Source organism: Scomber japonicus, chromosome 13 (assembly GCF_027409825.1).
Source record: "Scomber japonicus isolate fScoJap1 chromosome 13, fScoJap1.pri, whole genome shotgun sequence".
Taxonomy (NCBI): Eukaryota; Metazoa; Chordata; class Actinopteri; order Scombriformes; family Scombridae; genus Scomber; species Scomber japonicus.
The window spans coordinates 712,825-727,824 of NC_070590.1; the positions used below are offsets into that span (position 1 = coordinate 712,825).

Genomic DNA, 15,000 nt, shown 5'->3' on the forward strand with positions numbered 1-15,000 from the left:
AGATGGGTGAGTAGTGAGGGGTGAGTATAGATGGGTGAGGGGGGTGAGGGGTGATTATTGATGGGTGAGGGGTGAGTATAGATGGGTGAGGGGGGTGAGGGGTGATTATTGATGGGTGAGGGGTGAGTATAGATGGGTGAGTATGGATGGGTGAGGGGTGATTATTGATGGGTGAGGGGTGAGTATAGATGGGTGAGTATTGGTCAGTGATGGGTGAGTATGGATGGGTGAGGGGTGAGTATTGAGGGGTGAGGGGTGAGTATTGAGGGGTGAGGGGGGTGAGTATGGATCAGTGATGGGTGATGGGTGAGTATGGATGGGTGAGGGGTGAGTATTGATGGGTGATGGGTGAGTATTGGTTACCTGTTGCCTCCGGTAGCTCTCAGCTTGATGTGCAGCGCCGTGATGCCGAGCTCTTTGCAGCGCTGAGCGACGTCCTGCGCGGCCAACATGGCGGCGTACGGAGAAGACTCGTCTCTGTCGGCCTTCACCTTCATCCCGCCGGTCACACGGCAGATCGTCTCCCTGGAAACGGACAGGAAGAAGGGGGTTAAGGACCAATCACAGAGCAGATGACAGACGAGCAGACGAGCGGAGGGAGGAGACTTACTTCCCGGACAGATCGGTGACGTGGACGAAGGTGTCGTTGAAAGAGGCGAAAATGTGACAAACGCCAAAAACATTTTCTCCTTCAGCGACCTGAGGACCCAAACTGATCACCTGCTCCTCCTTCTTCTCCTTTCCTTTACGAGGAGCCATCGTCTGCAGGAGGAGAGAGAGAGGAGAGAGGAGGTTAGATACATGAGGAGGAGATGGTAGATATATTACAACAGGAAGAAGAGAGGAGGAGGAGATAAATAAGGGAAGATGAGGAAGGAAGAGGAGGTGGGAAGAAGATACAGAAAGGAGAAGTGATTAGATACATGAGGAGGAGAGAGAGTAGAGGAGGAGAGGGAGTGAGAGAGAGTAGAGGAGGAGAGAATAAATAGAGGTAGATAAAGGAGGAGAGGAGCATTTGTAAATACAGGCGAGGAGGAGAGGTAGATCAAGAGGGGGAGGTAGGAATAAGATGAAGAAAGGAAAGGAGGAGGAAGAGAGGAGAGGGTAAAGAGTGAAAGAAAAGAATTAGGAGAGGAGATAAAGAGAAGATGATAAGGAAAGGAGGAGAAGCGATTAGATACATGAGGAGGAGAGAGGGAGAGAGTAGAGGAGGAGAGGGAGAGAGTAGAGGAGGAGAGAGAGGGAGAGAGTAGAGGAGGAGAGGGAGAGAGTAGAGGAGGAGAGAGAGGGAGAGAGAAGAGGAGAGAGGGAGAGAGTAGAGGAGAGAGGGAGAGAGTAGAGGAGGAGAGAGAGAGAGTAGAGGAGGAGAGAGAGAGAGTAGAGGAGGAGAGAGGGAGAGTAGAGGAGGAGAGAGGGAGAGAGTAGAGGAGGAGAGGGAGAGAGTAGAGGAGGAGAGAGAGGGAGAGAGAAGAGGAGGAGAGGGAGAGAGTAGAGGAGGAGAGAGAGAGAGTAGAGGAGGAGAGAGAGAGAGTAGAGGAGGAGAGAGGGAGAGTAGAGGAGGAGAGAGTAGAGGAGGAGAGAGGGAGAGTAGAGGAGGAGAGAGGGAGAGAGTAGAGGAGGAGAGAGGGAGAGAGTAGAGGAGGAGAGAGGGAGAGAGTAGAGGAGGAGAGAGGTAGATAAAGGAGAGGAGCATTTGTAAATAAAGGAGAGGAGGAGAGGTAGATCAAGAAGATGTTAGGAAAAGGTTAGACACATGAGAAAAAGGGTAAAGAGGTGAAGATAAGAAAGGAGGAGGAAGAGGAGGAGATAGAAGAGATTAGGAGGAGAGGGGAAGAAGAGGAAAAAGGAGAGAAGAGAAGTTAAAGGGGTAAAGAGCAAAAGAGGCCAGAAATAGGAGAGGAAAGGAAGGAGAGTACATGTTGATAAAGAGAGGAAGGTAAAGAAGAGACAAGAGATAAAACTTCAGTAACATGATCAGAGAGTTTCTACTGATCAGTTTAACTATTAACTTTATATAAAGTTACTTTAGTTTCTATTAAACATTAAATATTAAATAAATCTGATTTAACTTTAAAGAATCAGACCTTTAATAACCTCAACAATCAGCTGATTAACTCTGACAACCAATCACAAGTCAGCATCAATCACAGTTAACCTGAACATCTGATGACATCACAGGCTGATCAATTAATTTAATATAAACTTTAACACATCTGAAATTAACTATGATTCACACAACTACAAATCTTAAGCTTCTACCAGCCTGCAGCAGCTCTTCACTAACAAACCAACAGCACAACTTTAATCAGTTACTTTATTTTGAAGTTTAACAGTAACTTTAACGTGTCCGATAATGGAAGCAGTAGCGTTTAGCAGGTCACATGGTTGATTCAGCAGCGCAGAAGCTAAACACAGCAGCTAACTGACCTGAGATCAGTCTGATTTACACACTAACAACCAACAGCAGCTTCACACACAGTCACACGGCTGTTGTCGATCCAGATCTGATCAAAATGATCGATGCAAAAATGATCGTCACACACACACCCACACGCACTCACACATGCTAGCGGGTTAGCCTGTTAGCTCCGACACTAACACTAACCCTCACCTGCACGTTTCTCACCTGTTGCGTCACGTTAACGTCAGATAAACATTAAAACAAACATTTTCACGTTTTATAATAAAGAATAAAATTGTTTAATGAGTTTATTTTGTCGGCGTGAAGTCAGCGCGAGGAGCTAAGATGGCGACGTGCTGCGGCTGTTTGACTCAGACACTAAAACCACAAAAAACTAAAGTTTAAAATCTCACAGCAGAATAATTTGATGTGAAACGAACCCGATGATGAGCAGAGAGTCAGAGCAGAGAAGTTAGAGCAGCAGATGGAGGAAAATAAAACAGATTAATGTCGGATTCAACGCGGAGCTTCTCACCTCTGTGTCTCTATCCGCTGTGGGAACAAGAAAGGAAAGAACTTCCGCTTCCGGGGCCAAAGTTGAGGGGAGCCAGCGCGGGAACGAGCTGCTGCCGCCACGTGGTCACCGGATGTATACATTCAAATGTATTATTATTACATTAAAGTACAAAATACAGTAAAATACAGTAAAAGTACTGCAGTATTATAGTGATGTAGTATGCAGTATTACAGTAAAAGTACTGCAGTATTATAGTGATGTAGTATGCAGTATTACAGTAAAAGTACTGCAGTATTATAGTGGTGTAGTATGCAGTATTACAGTAAAAGTACTGCAGTATTATAGTGATGTAGTATGCAGTATTACAGTAAAAGTACTTCAGTATTATAGTAAAAGTACTGCAGTATTATAGTGATGTAGTATGTAGTATTACAGTAAAAGTACTGCAGTATTATAGTGATGTAGTATGCAGTATTACAGTAAAAGTACTGCAGTATTATAGTGATGTAGTATGCAGTATTACAGTAAAAGTACTGTAGTATTATAGTGATGTAGTATGCAGTATTACAGTAAAAGTACTGCAGTATTATAGTGATGTAGTATGCAGTATTACAGTAAAAGCACTGCAGTATTATAGTGGTGTAGTATGCAGTATTACAGTAAAAGTACTGCAGTATTATAGTGATGTAGTATGCAGTATTACAGTAAAAGTACTTCAGTATTATAGTAAAAGTACTGCAGTATTATAGTGATGTAGTATGTAGTATTACAGTAAAAGTACTGCAGTATTATAGTGATGTAGTATGCAGTATTACAGTAAAAGTACTGCAGTATTATAGTGATGTAGTATGCAGTATTACAGTAAAAGTACTGCAGTATTATAGTGATGTAGTATGCAGTATTACAGTAAAAGTACTGCAGTATTATAGTGATGTAGTATGCAGTATTACAGTAAAAGTACTGCAGTATTATAGTGATGTAGTATGCAGTATTACAGTAAAAGTACTGCAGTATTATAGTGATGTAGTATGCAGTATTACAGTAAAAGTACTGCAGTATTACAGTAAAAGTACCACTAATAGAATCAGTAGTGTTACTATTTATTACCTGTAACTTTAGCAGTAGTAATAATATTTGCATCAGTCGTAGATGTAATTCTAGTTGAAGTTGTACTACTAGTAGTACTAGTAGTAGTACTACACAACATTTGAAGCAGTAGCAGTGTTAGTATCAGGCATAGTACTAACAGCAGTAGTAGTATATGCAGTACCAGTAGAACTAGTATTTATAACAGCAGTAGTAGTAACAGTAGAGGTAGTATTTGCAGTATTATCCGTAAGCTTTATTTATAAAGAGCATTTCACACACAGTGGTAACTCAATGTGCTTTACATCAAACAAGCATTTAACACACACACACACACACACACACTAATAATTAAACAAAATATAAACAAAGTACAGAAAAATAGAAAGAGAGAAATAAAATGCTAGAATAGAGCATTAAATATAAGATTGCAGCATAAAATAATGATTAGCTTTAAAATAATTAAAAGGACATAGAGTGCAAATGAAAGATTAAAATGTAAAGTGCTTTAAAAGAGCTCAATCATAAGCTCAGGAGAAGAGAAGTGTTTTTAACCTGGATTTAAAAATGATTTCAGTTCTGCTGGTAGTTTGTTCCAGTTGTGTAAAAGCTGCTTCATCATGTTTAGTCTGAACTCTGGGCTCAACTATCTGACCTGAGTCAGTAGATCTCAGAGCTCTGGGCTCAACTATCTGACCTGAGTCAGTAGATCTCAGAGCTCTACTGGGTTTATATTCTACTAACATGTCATTCATGTATTCTGGACCTAAACCATTCAGTGATTTGTAGACCAGTAGCAGAACTTTAAAATCTATTCTATAGCTGACTGGGAGCCAGTGTAAAGACTTGAGAACTGACTGGGAGTCAGTGTAAAGACTTTAGAACTGACTGGGAGCCAGTGTAGAGACTTTAGAACTGACTGGGAGCCAGTGTAAAGACTTTAGAGCTGACTGGGAGCCAGTGTAAAGACTTTAGAACTGACTGGGAGCCAGTGTAAAGACTTTAGAGCTGACTGGGAGCCAGTGTAAAGACTTTAGAGCTGACTGGGAGCCAGTGTAAAGACTTTAGAAGTGACTGGGAGCCAGTGTAAAGACTTTAGAACTGACTGGGAGCCAGTGTAAAGACTTTAGAACTGACTGGGAGCCAGTGTAAAGACTTTAGAACTGACTGGGAGCCAGTGTAAAGACTTTAGAACTGACTGGGAGCCAGTGTAAAGACTTTAGAACTGGAGTAATGTGCTCTGATCTCTTTGTTCTGGTTAAAACTGGAGCTGCAGCGTTCTGAATGAGCTGCAGCTGTTTAATGCTTTTTTGTGGGAGTCCAGTCAGAAGACCGTTACAGTAGTCGAGTCTACTTGAGATGAAAGCATGAATCAACTTCTCCTGGTCTGTTTGAGACATAAAACCCTTCACTCTGGATATGTTCTTAAGCTGATAGAAGGCTGTTTTGGTGATTGATTTGATGTGACTGCTGAAGGTCAGATCTGAGTCTATCAGCACGCCAAGGTTTCGGACTTGGTCCCTAGTTTTTAGAGAGAGTGACTCGAGATGTTTACTGACAGCAATCCTCTTCTCTTTATTGCCAAAAACAATGACCTCAGTTTTGTCCTGATTTACTTGAAGGAAATTTTGGTTCATCCAATTTGTTACTTGCTCTAAACAGTGACACAATGACTGTATTGGACTGTAGTCATCTGGGGACAGTGCCAGGTATATCTGTGTGTCATCTGCATAACTGTGATAGTCTACATTAGAGTTCTGCAGAATCTGACCCAAGGGCAGCATATATAGACTGAACAGAAGGGGTCCAAGAACTGACCCCTGACCCCTGACCCAAGGGCAGCATATATAGACTGAACAGAAGGGGTCCAAGAACTGACCCCTGACCCAAGGGCAGCATATATAGACTGAACAGAAGGGGTCCAAGAACTGACCCCTGACCCAAGGGCAGCATATATAGACTGAACAGTAGGGGTCCAAGAACTGACCCCTGAGGAACTCCACATGTCATAGCCACTCGATTAGATTCATAACTTCCAATGGTCACAAAATAACTCCGCTCTTCCAAGTAGGACCTGAACCAGTCTAGGACTGTTCCGCTGAGTCCTCCAAGTAGGACCTGAACCAGTCTAGGACTGTTCCACTGAGTCCTCCAGTAGGACCTGAACCAGTCTAGGACTGTTCCACTGAGTCCTCCAAGTAGGACCTGAACCAGTCTAGGACTGTTCCTCTGAGTCCTGCAAGTAGGACCTGAACCAGTCTAGGACTGTTCCTCTGAGTCCTCCAAGTAGGACCTGAACCAGTCTAGGACTGTTCCTCTGAGTCCTCCAGTAGGACCTGAACCAGTCGAGGACTGTTCCTCTGAGTCCTCCAGTAGGACCTGAACCAGTCTAGGACTGTTCCTCTGAGTCCTCCAGTAGGACCTGAACCAGTCTAGGACTGTTCCTCTGAGTCCTCCAGTAGGACCTGAACCAGTCTAGGACTGTTCCTCTGAGTCCTCCATGTAGGACCTGAACCAGTCTAGGACTGTTCCGCTGAGTCCTCCAAGTAGGACCTGAACCAGTCTAGGACTGTTCCACTGAGTCCTCCAAGTAGGACCTGAACCAGTCTAGGACTGTTCCTCTGAGTCCTCCATGTAGGACCTGAACCAGTCTAGGACTGTTCCGCTGAGTCCTCCAAGTAGGACCTGAACCAGTCTAGGACTGTTCCACTGAGTCCTCCAAGTAGGACCTGAACCAGTCTAGGACTGTTCCTCTGAGTCCTCCATGTAGGACCTGAACCAGTCTAGGACTGTTCCTCTGAGTCCTCCGTGTAGGACCTGAACCAGTCTAGGACTGTTCCTCTGAGTCCTCCAGTAGGACCTGAACCAGTCTAGGACTGTTCCTCTGAGTCCTCCATGTAGGACCTGAACCAGTCTAGGACTGTTCCTCTGAGTCCTCCAAGTAGGACCTGAACCAGTCTAGGACTGTTCCTCTGAGTCCTCCAGTAGAACCAGTCTAGGACTGTTCCTCTGAGTCCTCCATGTAGGACCTGAACCAGTCTAGGACTGTTCCTCTGAGTCCTCCAGTAGGACCTGAACCAGTCTAGGACTGTTCCTCTGAGTCCTCCAGTAGGACCTGAACTAGTCTAGGACTGTTCCTCTGAGTCCTCCAGTAGGACCTGAACCAGTCTAGGACTGTTCCTCTGAGTCCTCCATGTAGGACCTGAACCAGTCTAGGACTGTTCCGCTGAGTCCTCCAAGTAGGACCTGAACCAGTCTAGGACTGTTCCTCTGAGTCCTCCATGTAGGACCTGAACCAGTCTAGGACTGTTCCGCTGAGTCCTCCAAGTAGGACCTGAACCAGTCTAGGACTGTTCCACTGAGTCCTCCAAGTAGGACCTGAACCAGTCTAGGACTGTTCAAGTTTCCAACCTGCTCGACAGTATCCTGTGATCCACAGTGTCAACGCAGCACTAAAGTAGTATTTGCAGTATTTGCAGTATTCTCAGTAGTGGTATTTGCAGTATTTGAAGTATTGCCAGTAGTAGTATTTGCAGTATTACTGCAGTAGTATTTGCAGTATTGTCAGTACTATCAGTAGTAGTATTTGCAGTATTTGCAGTACTATCAGTAGTAGTATTTGCAGTATTTGCAGTATTATCAGTAGTAGTATTTGCAGTATTTGCAGTATTATCAGTAGTAGTATTTGCAGTATTATCAGTAGTAGTATTTGCAGTATTTGCAGTATTATCAGTAGTAGTATTTGCAGTATTTGCAGTATTCTCAGTAGTAGTATTTGCAGTATTGTCAGTAGTGGTATTTGCAGTATTTGCAGTATTATCAGTAGTAGTATTTGCAGTATTTGCAGTATTATCAGTAGTAGTATTTGCAGTATTATCAGTAGTAGTATTTGCAGTATTTGCAGTATTATCAGTAGTAGTATTTGCAGTATTTGCAGTATTCTCAGTAGTAGTATTTGCAGTATTGTCAGTAGTGGTATTTGCAGTATTTGAAGTATTGCCAGTAGTAGTATTTGCAGTATTACTGCAGTAGTATTTGCAGTATTGTCAGTAGTAGTATTTGCAGTATTTGCAGTATTATCAGTAGTAGTATTTGCAGTATTTGCAGTATTCTTAGTAGTGGTATTTGCAGTATTTGCAGTATACTCAGTAGTAGTATTTGCAGTATTGTCAGTAGTGGTATTTGCAGTATTTGAAGTATTGCCAGTAGTAGTATTTGCAGTATTACTGCAGTAGTATTTGCAGTATTGTCAGTAGTAGTATTTGCAGTATTTGCAGTATTATCAGTAGTAGTATTTGCAGTATTATCAGTAGTAGTATTTGCAGTATTATCAGTAGTAGTATTTGCAGTATTATCAGTAGTAGTATTTGCAGTATTATCAGTAGTAGTATTTGCAGTATTTGCAGTATTATCAGTAGTAGTATTTGCAGTATTATCAGTAGTAGTATTTGCAGTATTTGCAGTATTATCAGTAGTAGTATTTGCAGTATTATCAGTAGTAGTATTTGCAGTAGTAGTATTTGCAGTATTTGCAGTATTATCAGTAGTAGTATTTGCAGTATTTGCAGTATTATCAGTAGTAGTATTGCAGTATTTGCAGTATTATCAGAAGTAGTATTTGCAGTATTTGCAGTAGTAGTATTTGCAGTATTTGCAGTATTATCAGTAGTAGTATTTGCAGTATTTGCAGTATTATCAGTAGTAGTATTGCAGTATTTGCAGTATTATCAGAAGTAGTATTTGCAGTATTTGCAGTAGTAGTATTTGCAGTATTTGCAGTATTATCAGTAGTAGTATTTGCAGTATTTGCAGTATTATCAGTAGTAGTATTGCAGTATTTGCAGTATTATCAGAAGTAGTATTTGCAGTATTTGCAGTAGTAGTATTTGCAGTATTTGCAGTACTATCAGTAGTAGTATTTGCAGTATTTGAAGTATTATCAGTAGTAGTATTTGCAGTATTTCTGCAGTTTTCTCTCTCAGACTTTCTACTTTCCAGCAGTTACCATGGCGACCCTGTGTGTGTGTGTGCGTGTCCATGCGTGTGAGTGTGTGCGTGTATGTGTGTGTGTGTGTTCTGGCCTGTGATTGGCTGCTGGAGGAGTGGGCGGGCTGGCGTGTGTGTGTGCTGGCCTGTGATTGGCTGACAGAGGAGTGGGCGGGCAGGTTGAGCAGCTCTCTCTCACAGATCAGCTCAGAGAGACGGAGAGTCGCAGCTCTGCTCACTGCTCTCCATCATCCCTCCATCTCCTTCCTCCTCCTCTTCCTCCTCCAGACTCTTCATCTCTCTGCTTCTTCCTCCTCCTCCTCCTCCTCCTCCTCTTCCTCCTCCTTTTCCTCCTCCAGAGTTTCTCTCTTCATCTCTCTTCTTCTTCTTCTCCTCTTCCTCACTTCTCTGCTTCAGACCGACAGACAGGCGCCTCTAACTCTTGGCCTTCATCATCATCATCATCACCACCACCATCATCATCATCCTCTGAGGAAGACGCACAGGGAGCCCCCTGACCCTCGCCCCGCCGGGTCACCATGGCAACGGTCATCTGCACCCGCTTCACCGAAGAATACCAGCTGTATGAGGAGCTGGGCAAGTAGGTATTCATCATCCTCATCGTCCTCATCATCCTCATCATCATCATCATCATCCTCTTCATCATCATTTAACTTTCCATTGAGTTTTTTTTGTCTCTTCACTTTTTTGAATTAATGTATTAATATCTCATTCAGTCACTCAATTATAATAATTATTAATGTTCTTATAAATATAACTTAGTCACTTTCTGTCTGTCGTCGTATCATTTTATTTTATTTAATGTTGAACTTATTTTACATTCCTTAATATTTATTACTTATTAATTATTTGATTTATATAATGTGTGTTTGTTTTCATAATAATTGAAATAATTGAAATTAATAATGATGAATGAATTAAAGGAATACATTATTATTTTATTATTGTCATATTTTTAAATATTACAATTGACAATTTCATTATGTTTTCTGTGTAATTATTATTTATTTGTTCCAATAGAGCAAAATAACTATTCAGAATTTAATGTGCATATATATATTATGTGGTATATATGTTTGATTTCTGCTTTAATTTATATGTTTGTATTTAGTTTATCCTGTTTGTAATTTACTATTAATCATATTAATATTAATTATTACAGATATATTACATATTAATAGTTAATAAGATATATTAGTGATAGATGTATGGATGAGATGGAGGATGAGTGTAACACCTTTCTGACCTCATCCCACTCACCGCCCACACACACACACACACACACACACACACACTTACACGCACGCACACACACACACACACACACCTACACACACACACACATGCACGCACACACCTACACACACACAGACACACACAGACACACACACACACAATGCCAGGTCTCTTACATAATGTGATGGTGGGTGGCAGATTTCAGCTTTCATAAGAAACAGACTCGCTGTAAAACTCCGACTGAAACCCAGCAGCAGGAAATCAGCATTAATCATCAGTATCAATCATCCTTATTGATCCGCCTGCAGCTGCTCTGTCATATTAAAACAGGAAAGTAATAAAAAGAGAACCTGACTCTTACACACACACAGTGGAGACTACGTTTCCCACGATGCAGCTGGTTGGTGTCTTTGATTAAAGCTTCTTTCTGCTCTTTTAACTCCACACCTCATCATGATGACATCATCAGGCCACCGATGACATCATAACACGGGCGCTTTTTAAAAATGTTGTCAATGAAATCACTAACCATTAAAAACATTTCACGTAATTTGTTATCTGGTAAAAATAGGCTAATTATTTTCACAAAATAAATGAATTCTGGGAAACATGACTCCATTACTCTGACTGTATCAGAGCCTCCTGCTGATTGGTTCCTCCTGTTGTTTCCAGGGGAGCGTTTTCGGTGGTGCGCCGCTGCGTGAAGGTGCTGTCAGGTCAGGAGTACGCCGCCAAAATCATCAACACCAAGAAACTGTCGGCCAGAGGTGAGATCGCACACGCGTGTTAACACTGACACGTAAACATGAGACACGTAACATGAGACACGTAACACATAACACGTTAACATGAGACACGTAACACGTGACACGTTAACATGTGACACGTAACACATAACACGTTAACATGTGACACGTTAACATGAGACACGTAACACGAGACACGTAACATTGACACGTAACATGTGACACGTAACATGAGACACGTAACACGAGACACGTAACACGTGACACGTAACACGTGACACGTACTGTAACATGAGACACGTAACACGTGACACGTACTGTAACATGAGACACGTAACATGTGACACGTAACATGAGACACGTAACATGTGACACGTTAACATGAGACACGTTAACATGTGACACGTAACACGTAACATGTGACACGTTAACATGTGACACGAGACACGTTAACATGAGACATGTGACACGTAACACGAGACACGTAACATGAGACACGTAACACGTGACACGTAACACGTGACACGTACTGTAACATGAGACACGTAACATGTGACACGTAACACGTGACACATACTGTAACACGTGACACGTAACACGTGACACGTACTGTAACATGAGACACGTAACATGTGACACGTAACATGAGACACGTAACATGTGACACGTTAACATGAGACACGTTAACATGTGACACGTAACACGTAACATGTGACACGTTAACATGTGACACGAGACACGTTAACATGAGACATGTGACACGTAACACGAGACACGTAACATGAGACACGTAACATGTGACACGAGACACGTAACATGAGACACGTAACACGAGACACGTAACATGAGACACGAGACACGTAACACGTTAACACGAGACACGTTAACACGAGACACGTAACATGTGACACGTAACATGTGACACGTAACACGAGACACGAAACATGAGACACGTAACATGTGACACGTAACATGAGACACGTAACACGAGACACGTAACACGAGACACGTGACACGAGACAAGAGACACAAGACATGAGACACGTAACATGTGACACGTAACACGAGACACGTAACACGAGACACGTAACATGTGACACGTAACACGAGACACGTGACACGTGACACGTGACACGAGACACGTGACATGAGACAAGAGACACAAGACATGAGACACGTAACATGAGACACGTAACATGTGACACGTAACACGTGACACGTTAACATGTTGTGTTCATATATTAGTACCTGCTGTCCTTACCGGATCCTGATTGGTCCCTTAGTCGGTCCCATTGTTAGTCCCTTCATGAGTCCCTCCATCAGTCCCTTAGTCAGTCCCTTAGTCAGTCCCTTAGTCAGTCCTTTGTCGGTCCCTTAGTCAGTCTCTTCGTCAGTCCCTTAGTCAGTCCTTTGTCGGTCTCTTAGTCAGTCCTTAGTCCCTTAGTCCCTTAGTTGGTCCCATAGTCAGTCCCTTAGTCGGTCCCTTAGTCAGTCCCTTAGTCAGTCCCTTAGTCGGTCCTTTAGTCAGTCCCTTAGTCAGATCCATAGTCAGTCCCATAGTCAGTCCCATAGTCAGTTCCTTAGTCAGTCCCTTTGTCAGTCCCTTAGTCAGTCCCTTCGTCAGTCCCTTAGTCAGTCCTTTGTCGATTCCTTAGTCAGTCCTTAGTCAGTCCCTTAGTCCCTTAGTTGGTCCCATAGTCAGTCCCTTTGTCTGTCCCTTAGTCAGCCCCATAGTCCCTTCATCAGTCCCTTAGTCGGTCCCATTGTTAGTCCCTTCATGAGTCCCTCCATCAGTCCCTTAGTCAGTCCCTTAGTCTGTCCTTTAGTCAGTCCCTTAGTTTCTTAGTCTGTCCTTTAGTCAGTCCCTTAGTTCCTTAGTTGGTCCCATAGTCAGTCCCTTAGTCAGATCCTTAGTCGGTCCATTAGTCCCTTAGTTCTTTAGTCAGTCTCATCGTCAATCCCTTCGTCAGTGCCTTAGTCAGTCCTTTGTCGGTTCCTTAGTCAGTCCCTTCGTCAGTCCCTTAGTCAGTCCTTTGTCTGTCTCTTAGTCAGTCCTTAGTCCCTTAGTCCCTTAGTTGATCCCATAGTCAGTCCCTTAGTCGGTCCCATAGTCAGTCCCTTTGTCTGTCCCTTAGTCAGCCCCATAGTCCCTTCGTCAGCCCCTTAGACGGTCCCATAGTCAGTCCCTTAGTCAGTCCCTTAGTCTGTCCTTTAGTCAGTCCCTTAGTTGGTCCTTTAGTCAGTCCCTTAGTCAGTCCCTTAGTCAGTCCCTTAGTCGGTCCTTTAGTCAGTCCCTTAGTCGGTCCTTTAGTCAGTTCCTTAGTCGGTCCTTTAGTCAGTCCCTTAGTCAGTCCCATAGTCAGTCCCTTAGTCAGTCCCTTAGTCAGTCCTTAGTCAGTCCCTTAGTCCCTTAGTTGGTCCCATAGTCAGTCCCTTTGTCCCTTAGTTGGTCCCATAGTCAGTCCCTTTGTCTGTCCCTTAGACAGCCCCATAGTCCCTTCATCAGTCCCTTAGTCGGTCCCATTGTTAGTCCCTTCATGAGTCCCTCCATCAGTCCCTTAGTCAGTCCCTTAGTCTGTCCTTTAGTCAGTCCCTTAGTTCCTTAGTTGGTCCCTTAGTCAGTCCCTTAGTCAGATCCTTAGTCGGTCCATTAGTCCCTTAGTCCCTTAGTCAGTCTCTTCGTCAGTCCCTTAGTCAGTCCTTTGTCGGTCCCTTAGTCAGTCCCTTCGTCAGTCCCTTAGTCAGTCCCTTAGTCAGTCCTTTGTCTGTCTCTTAGTCAGTCCTTAGTCCCTTAGTCCCTTAGTTGGTCCCATAGTCAGTCCCTTAGTCGGTCCCATAGTCAGTCCCTTTGTCTGTCCCTTAGTCAGCCCCATAGTCCCTTCGTCAGTCCCTTCGTCGGTCCCATAGTCAGTCCCTTAGTCAGTCCCTTAGTTGGTCCCTTAGTTGGTCCTTTAGTCAGTCCCTTAGTCGGTCCTTTAGTCAGTCCCTTAGTTAGTCCTCAGTCAGTCCCTTAGTCCCTTAGTTGGTCCCATAGTCAGTCCCTTTGTCTGTCCCTTAGTCAGCCCCATAGTCCCTTCATCAGTCCCTTAGTTGGTCCCATTGTTAGTCACTTCATGAGTCCCTCCATCAGTCCCTTAGTCAGATCCTTAGTCGGTCCCATAGTCAGTCCCTTAGTCAGTCCCTTAGTCCCTTAGTCCTTTAGTCAGTCCCTTAGTCAGTCTCTTCGTCAGTCCCATAGTCAGTCCCTTAGTCAGTCCCATAGTCAGTCCCTTAGTCAGTCCCATAGTCAGTCCCTTAGTCAGTCCCATAATCAGTCCCTTAGTCCATTAGTCAGTCCCTTAGTCCATTAGTCAGCCCCTTAGTCAATCCCTTAGTCCCTTAGTACCTTAGTCCCTTAGTCAGTCCCTTCGTTAGTCCCTTAGTCAGTTCCTTAGTCAGCCCCTTAGTCAGTCCCTTAGTCCCTTAGTACCTTAGTCCCTTAGTCAGTCCCTTAGTTCCTTCGTCAGTCCCTTAGTTCCTTCGTCAGTCCCTTAGTTCCTTAGTCAGTCCTTTGTCGGTCCCTTAGTCAGTCCTTTAGTCAGTCCCTTAGGCCCTTTGTCGGTCTCTTCGTCAGACCCTTAGTCCCTTAGTCGGTCTCTTAGCCAGTCCTTTGTTGGTCTCTTCGTCAGTCCCTTAGTCAGACCCTTAGTCCCTTCGTCAGTCCCTTAGTCGGTCCCTTAGTCCCTTAGTCAGTCCCTTAGTCCGTTAGTCAGTCCCGTAGTTCCTTCGTCAGTCCCTTAGTTCCTTAGTCAGTCCTTTGTCGGTCCCTTAGTCAGTCCCTTAGTGCCTTTGTCAGTCCCTTAGTCCCTTACTCAGTCCCTTAGTCAGTCTCTTCGTCAGTCCCTTAGTCCCTTCGTCAGTCCTTTGTCAGTCCCTTAGTCGGTCCCTTAGTCCCTTCGTCAGTCCCTTCGTCAGTCCCTTCGTCAGTCCCTTCGTCAGTCCCTTAGTCCCTTTGTCAGTCCTTTGTC

General features: G+C 43.6%; 2 protein-coding genes across 4 annotated transcripts in view; one reads left to right on the top strand and one right to left on the bottom strand.

Moving 5' to 3' along the window:
- Nucleotides 1–2,984, bottom strand: part of rps14 (ribosomal protein S14) — a 6,507-nt gene extending 3,523 nt beyond the window's left edge. Inside the window, exons 1-3 of the mRNA XM_053332244.1 lie at nucleotides 2,937–2,984; nucleotides 611–762; nucleotides 364–525 (exon numbers count right to left, since the gene is read on the bottom strand). Coding sequence (XP_053188219.1) covers nucleotides 364–525; nucleotides 611–759 — 311 coding nt within the window. The 5' untranslated portion in view covers nucleotides 760–762; nucleotides 2,937–2,984. The remainder of the gene's footprint in view (nucleotides 1–363; nucleotides 526–610; nucleotides 763–2,936) is intronic.
- Nucleotides 2,985–9,529: 6,545 nt separating this feature from the next.
- camk2a (calcium/calmodulin-dependent protein kinase II alpha) overlaps nucleotides 9,530–15,000 on the top strand; it is a 26,955-nt gene continuing 21,484 nt past the window's right edge. For all 3 annotated transcript variants that reach the window (XM_053332224.1, XM_053332223.1, XM_053332225.1), the window contains exons 1-2: nucleotides 9,530–9,591; nucleotides 10,920–11,014. In XM_053332224.1, the coding sequence (XP_053188199.1) occupies nucleotides 9,530–9,591; nucleotides 10,920–11,014 (157 nt within the window). The remainder of the gene's footprint in view (nucleotides 9,592–10,919; nucleotides 11,015–15,000) is intronic.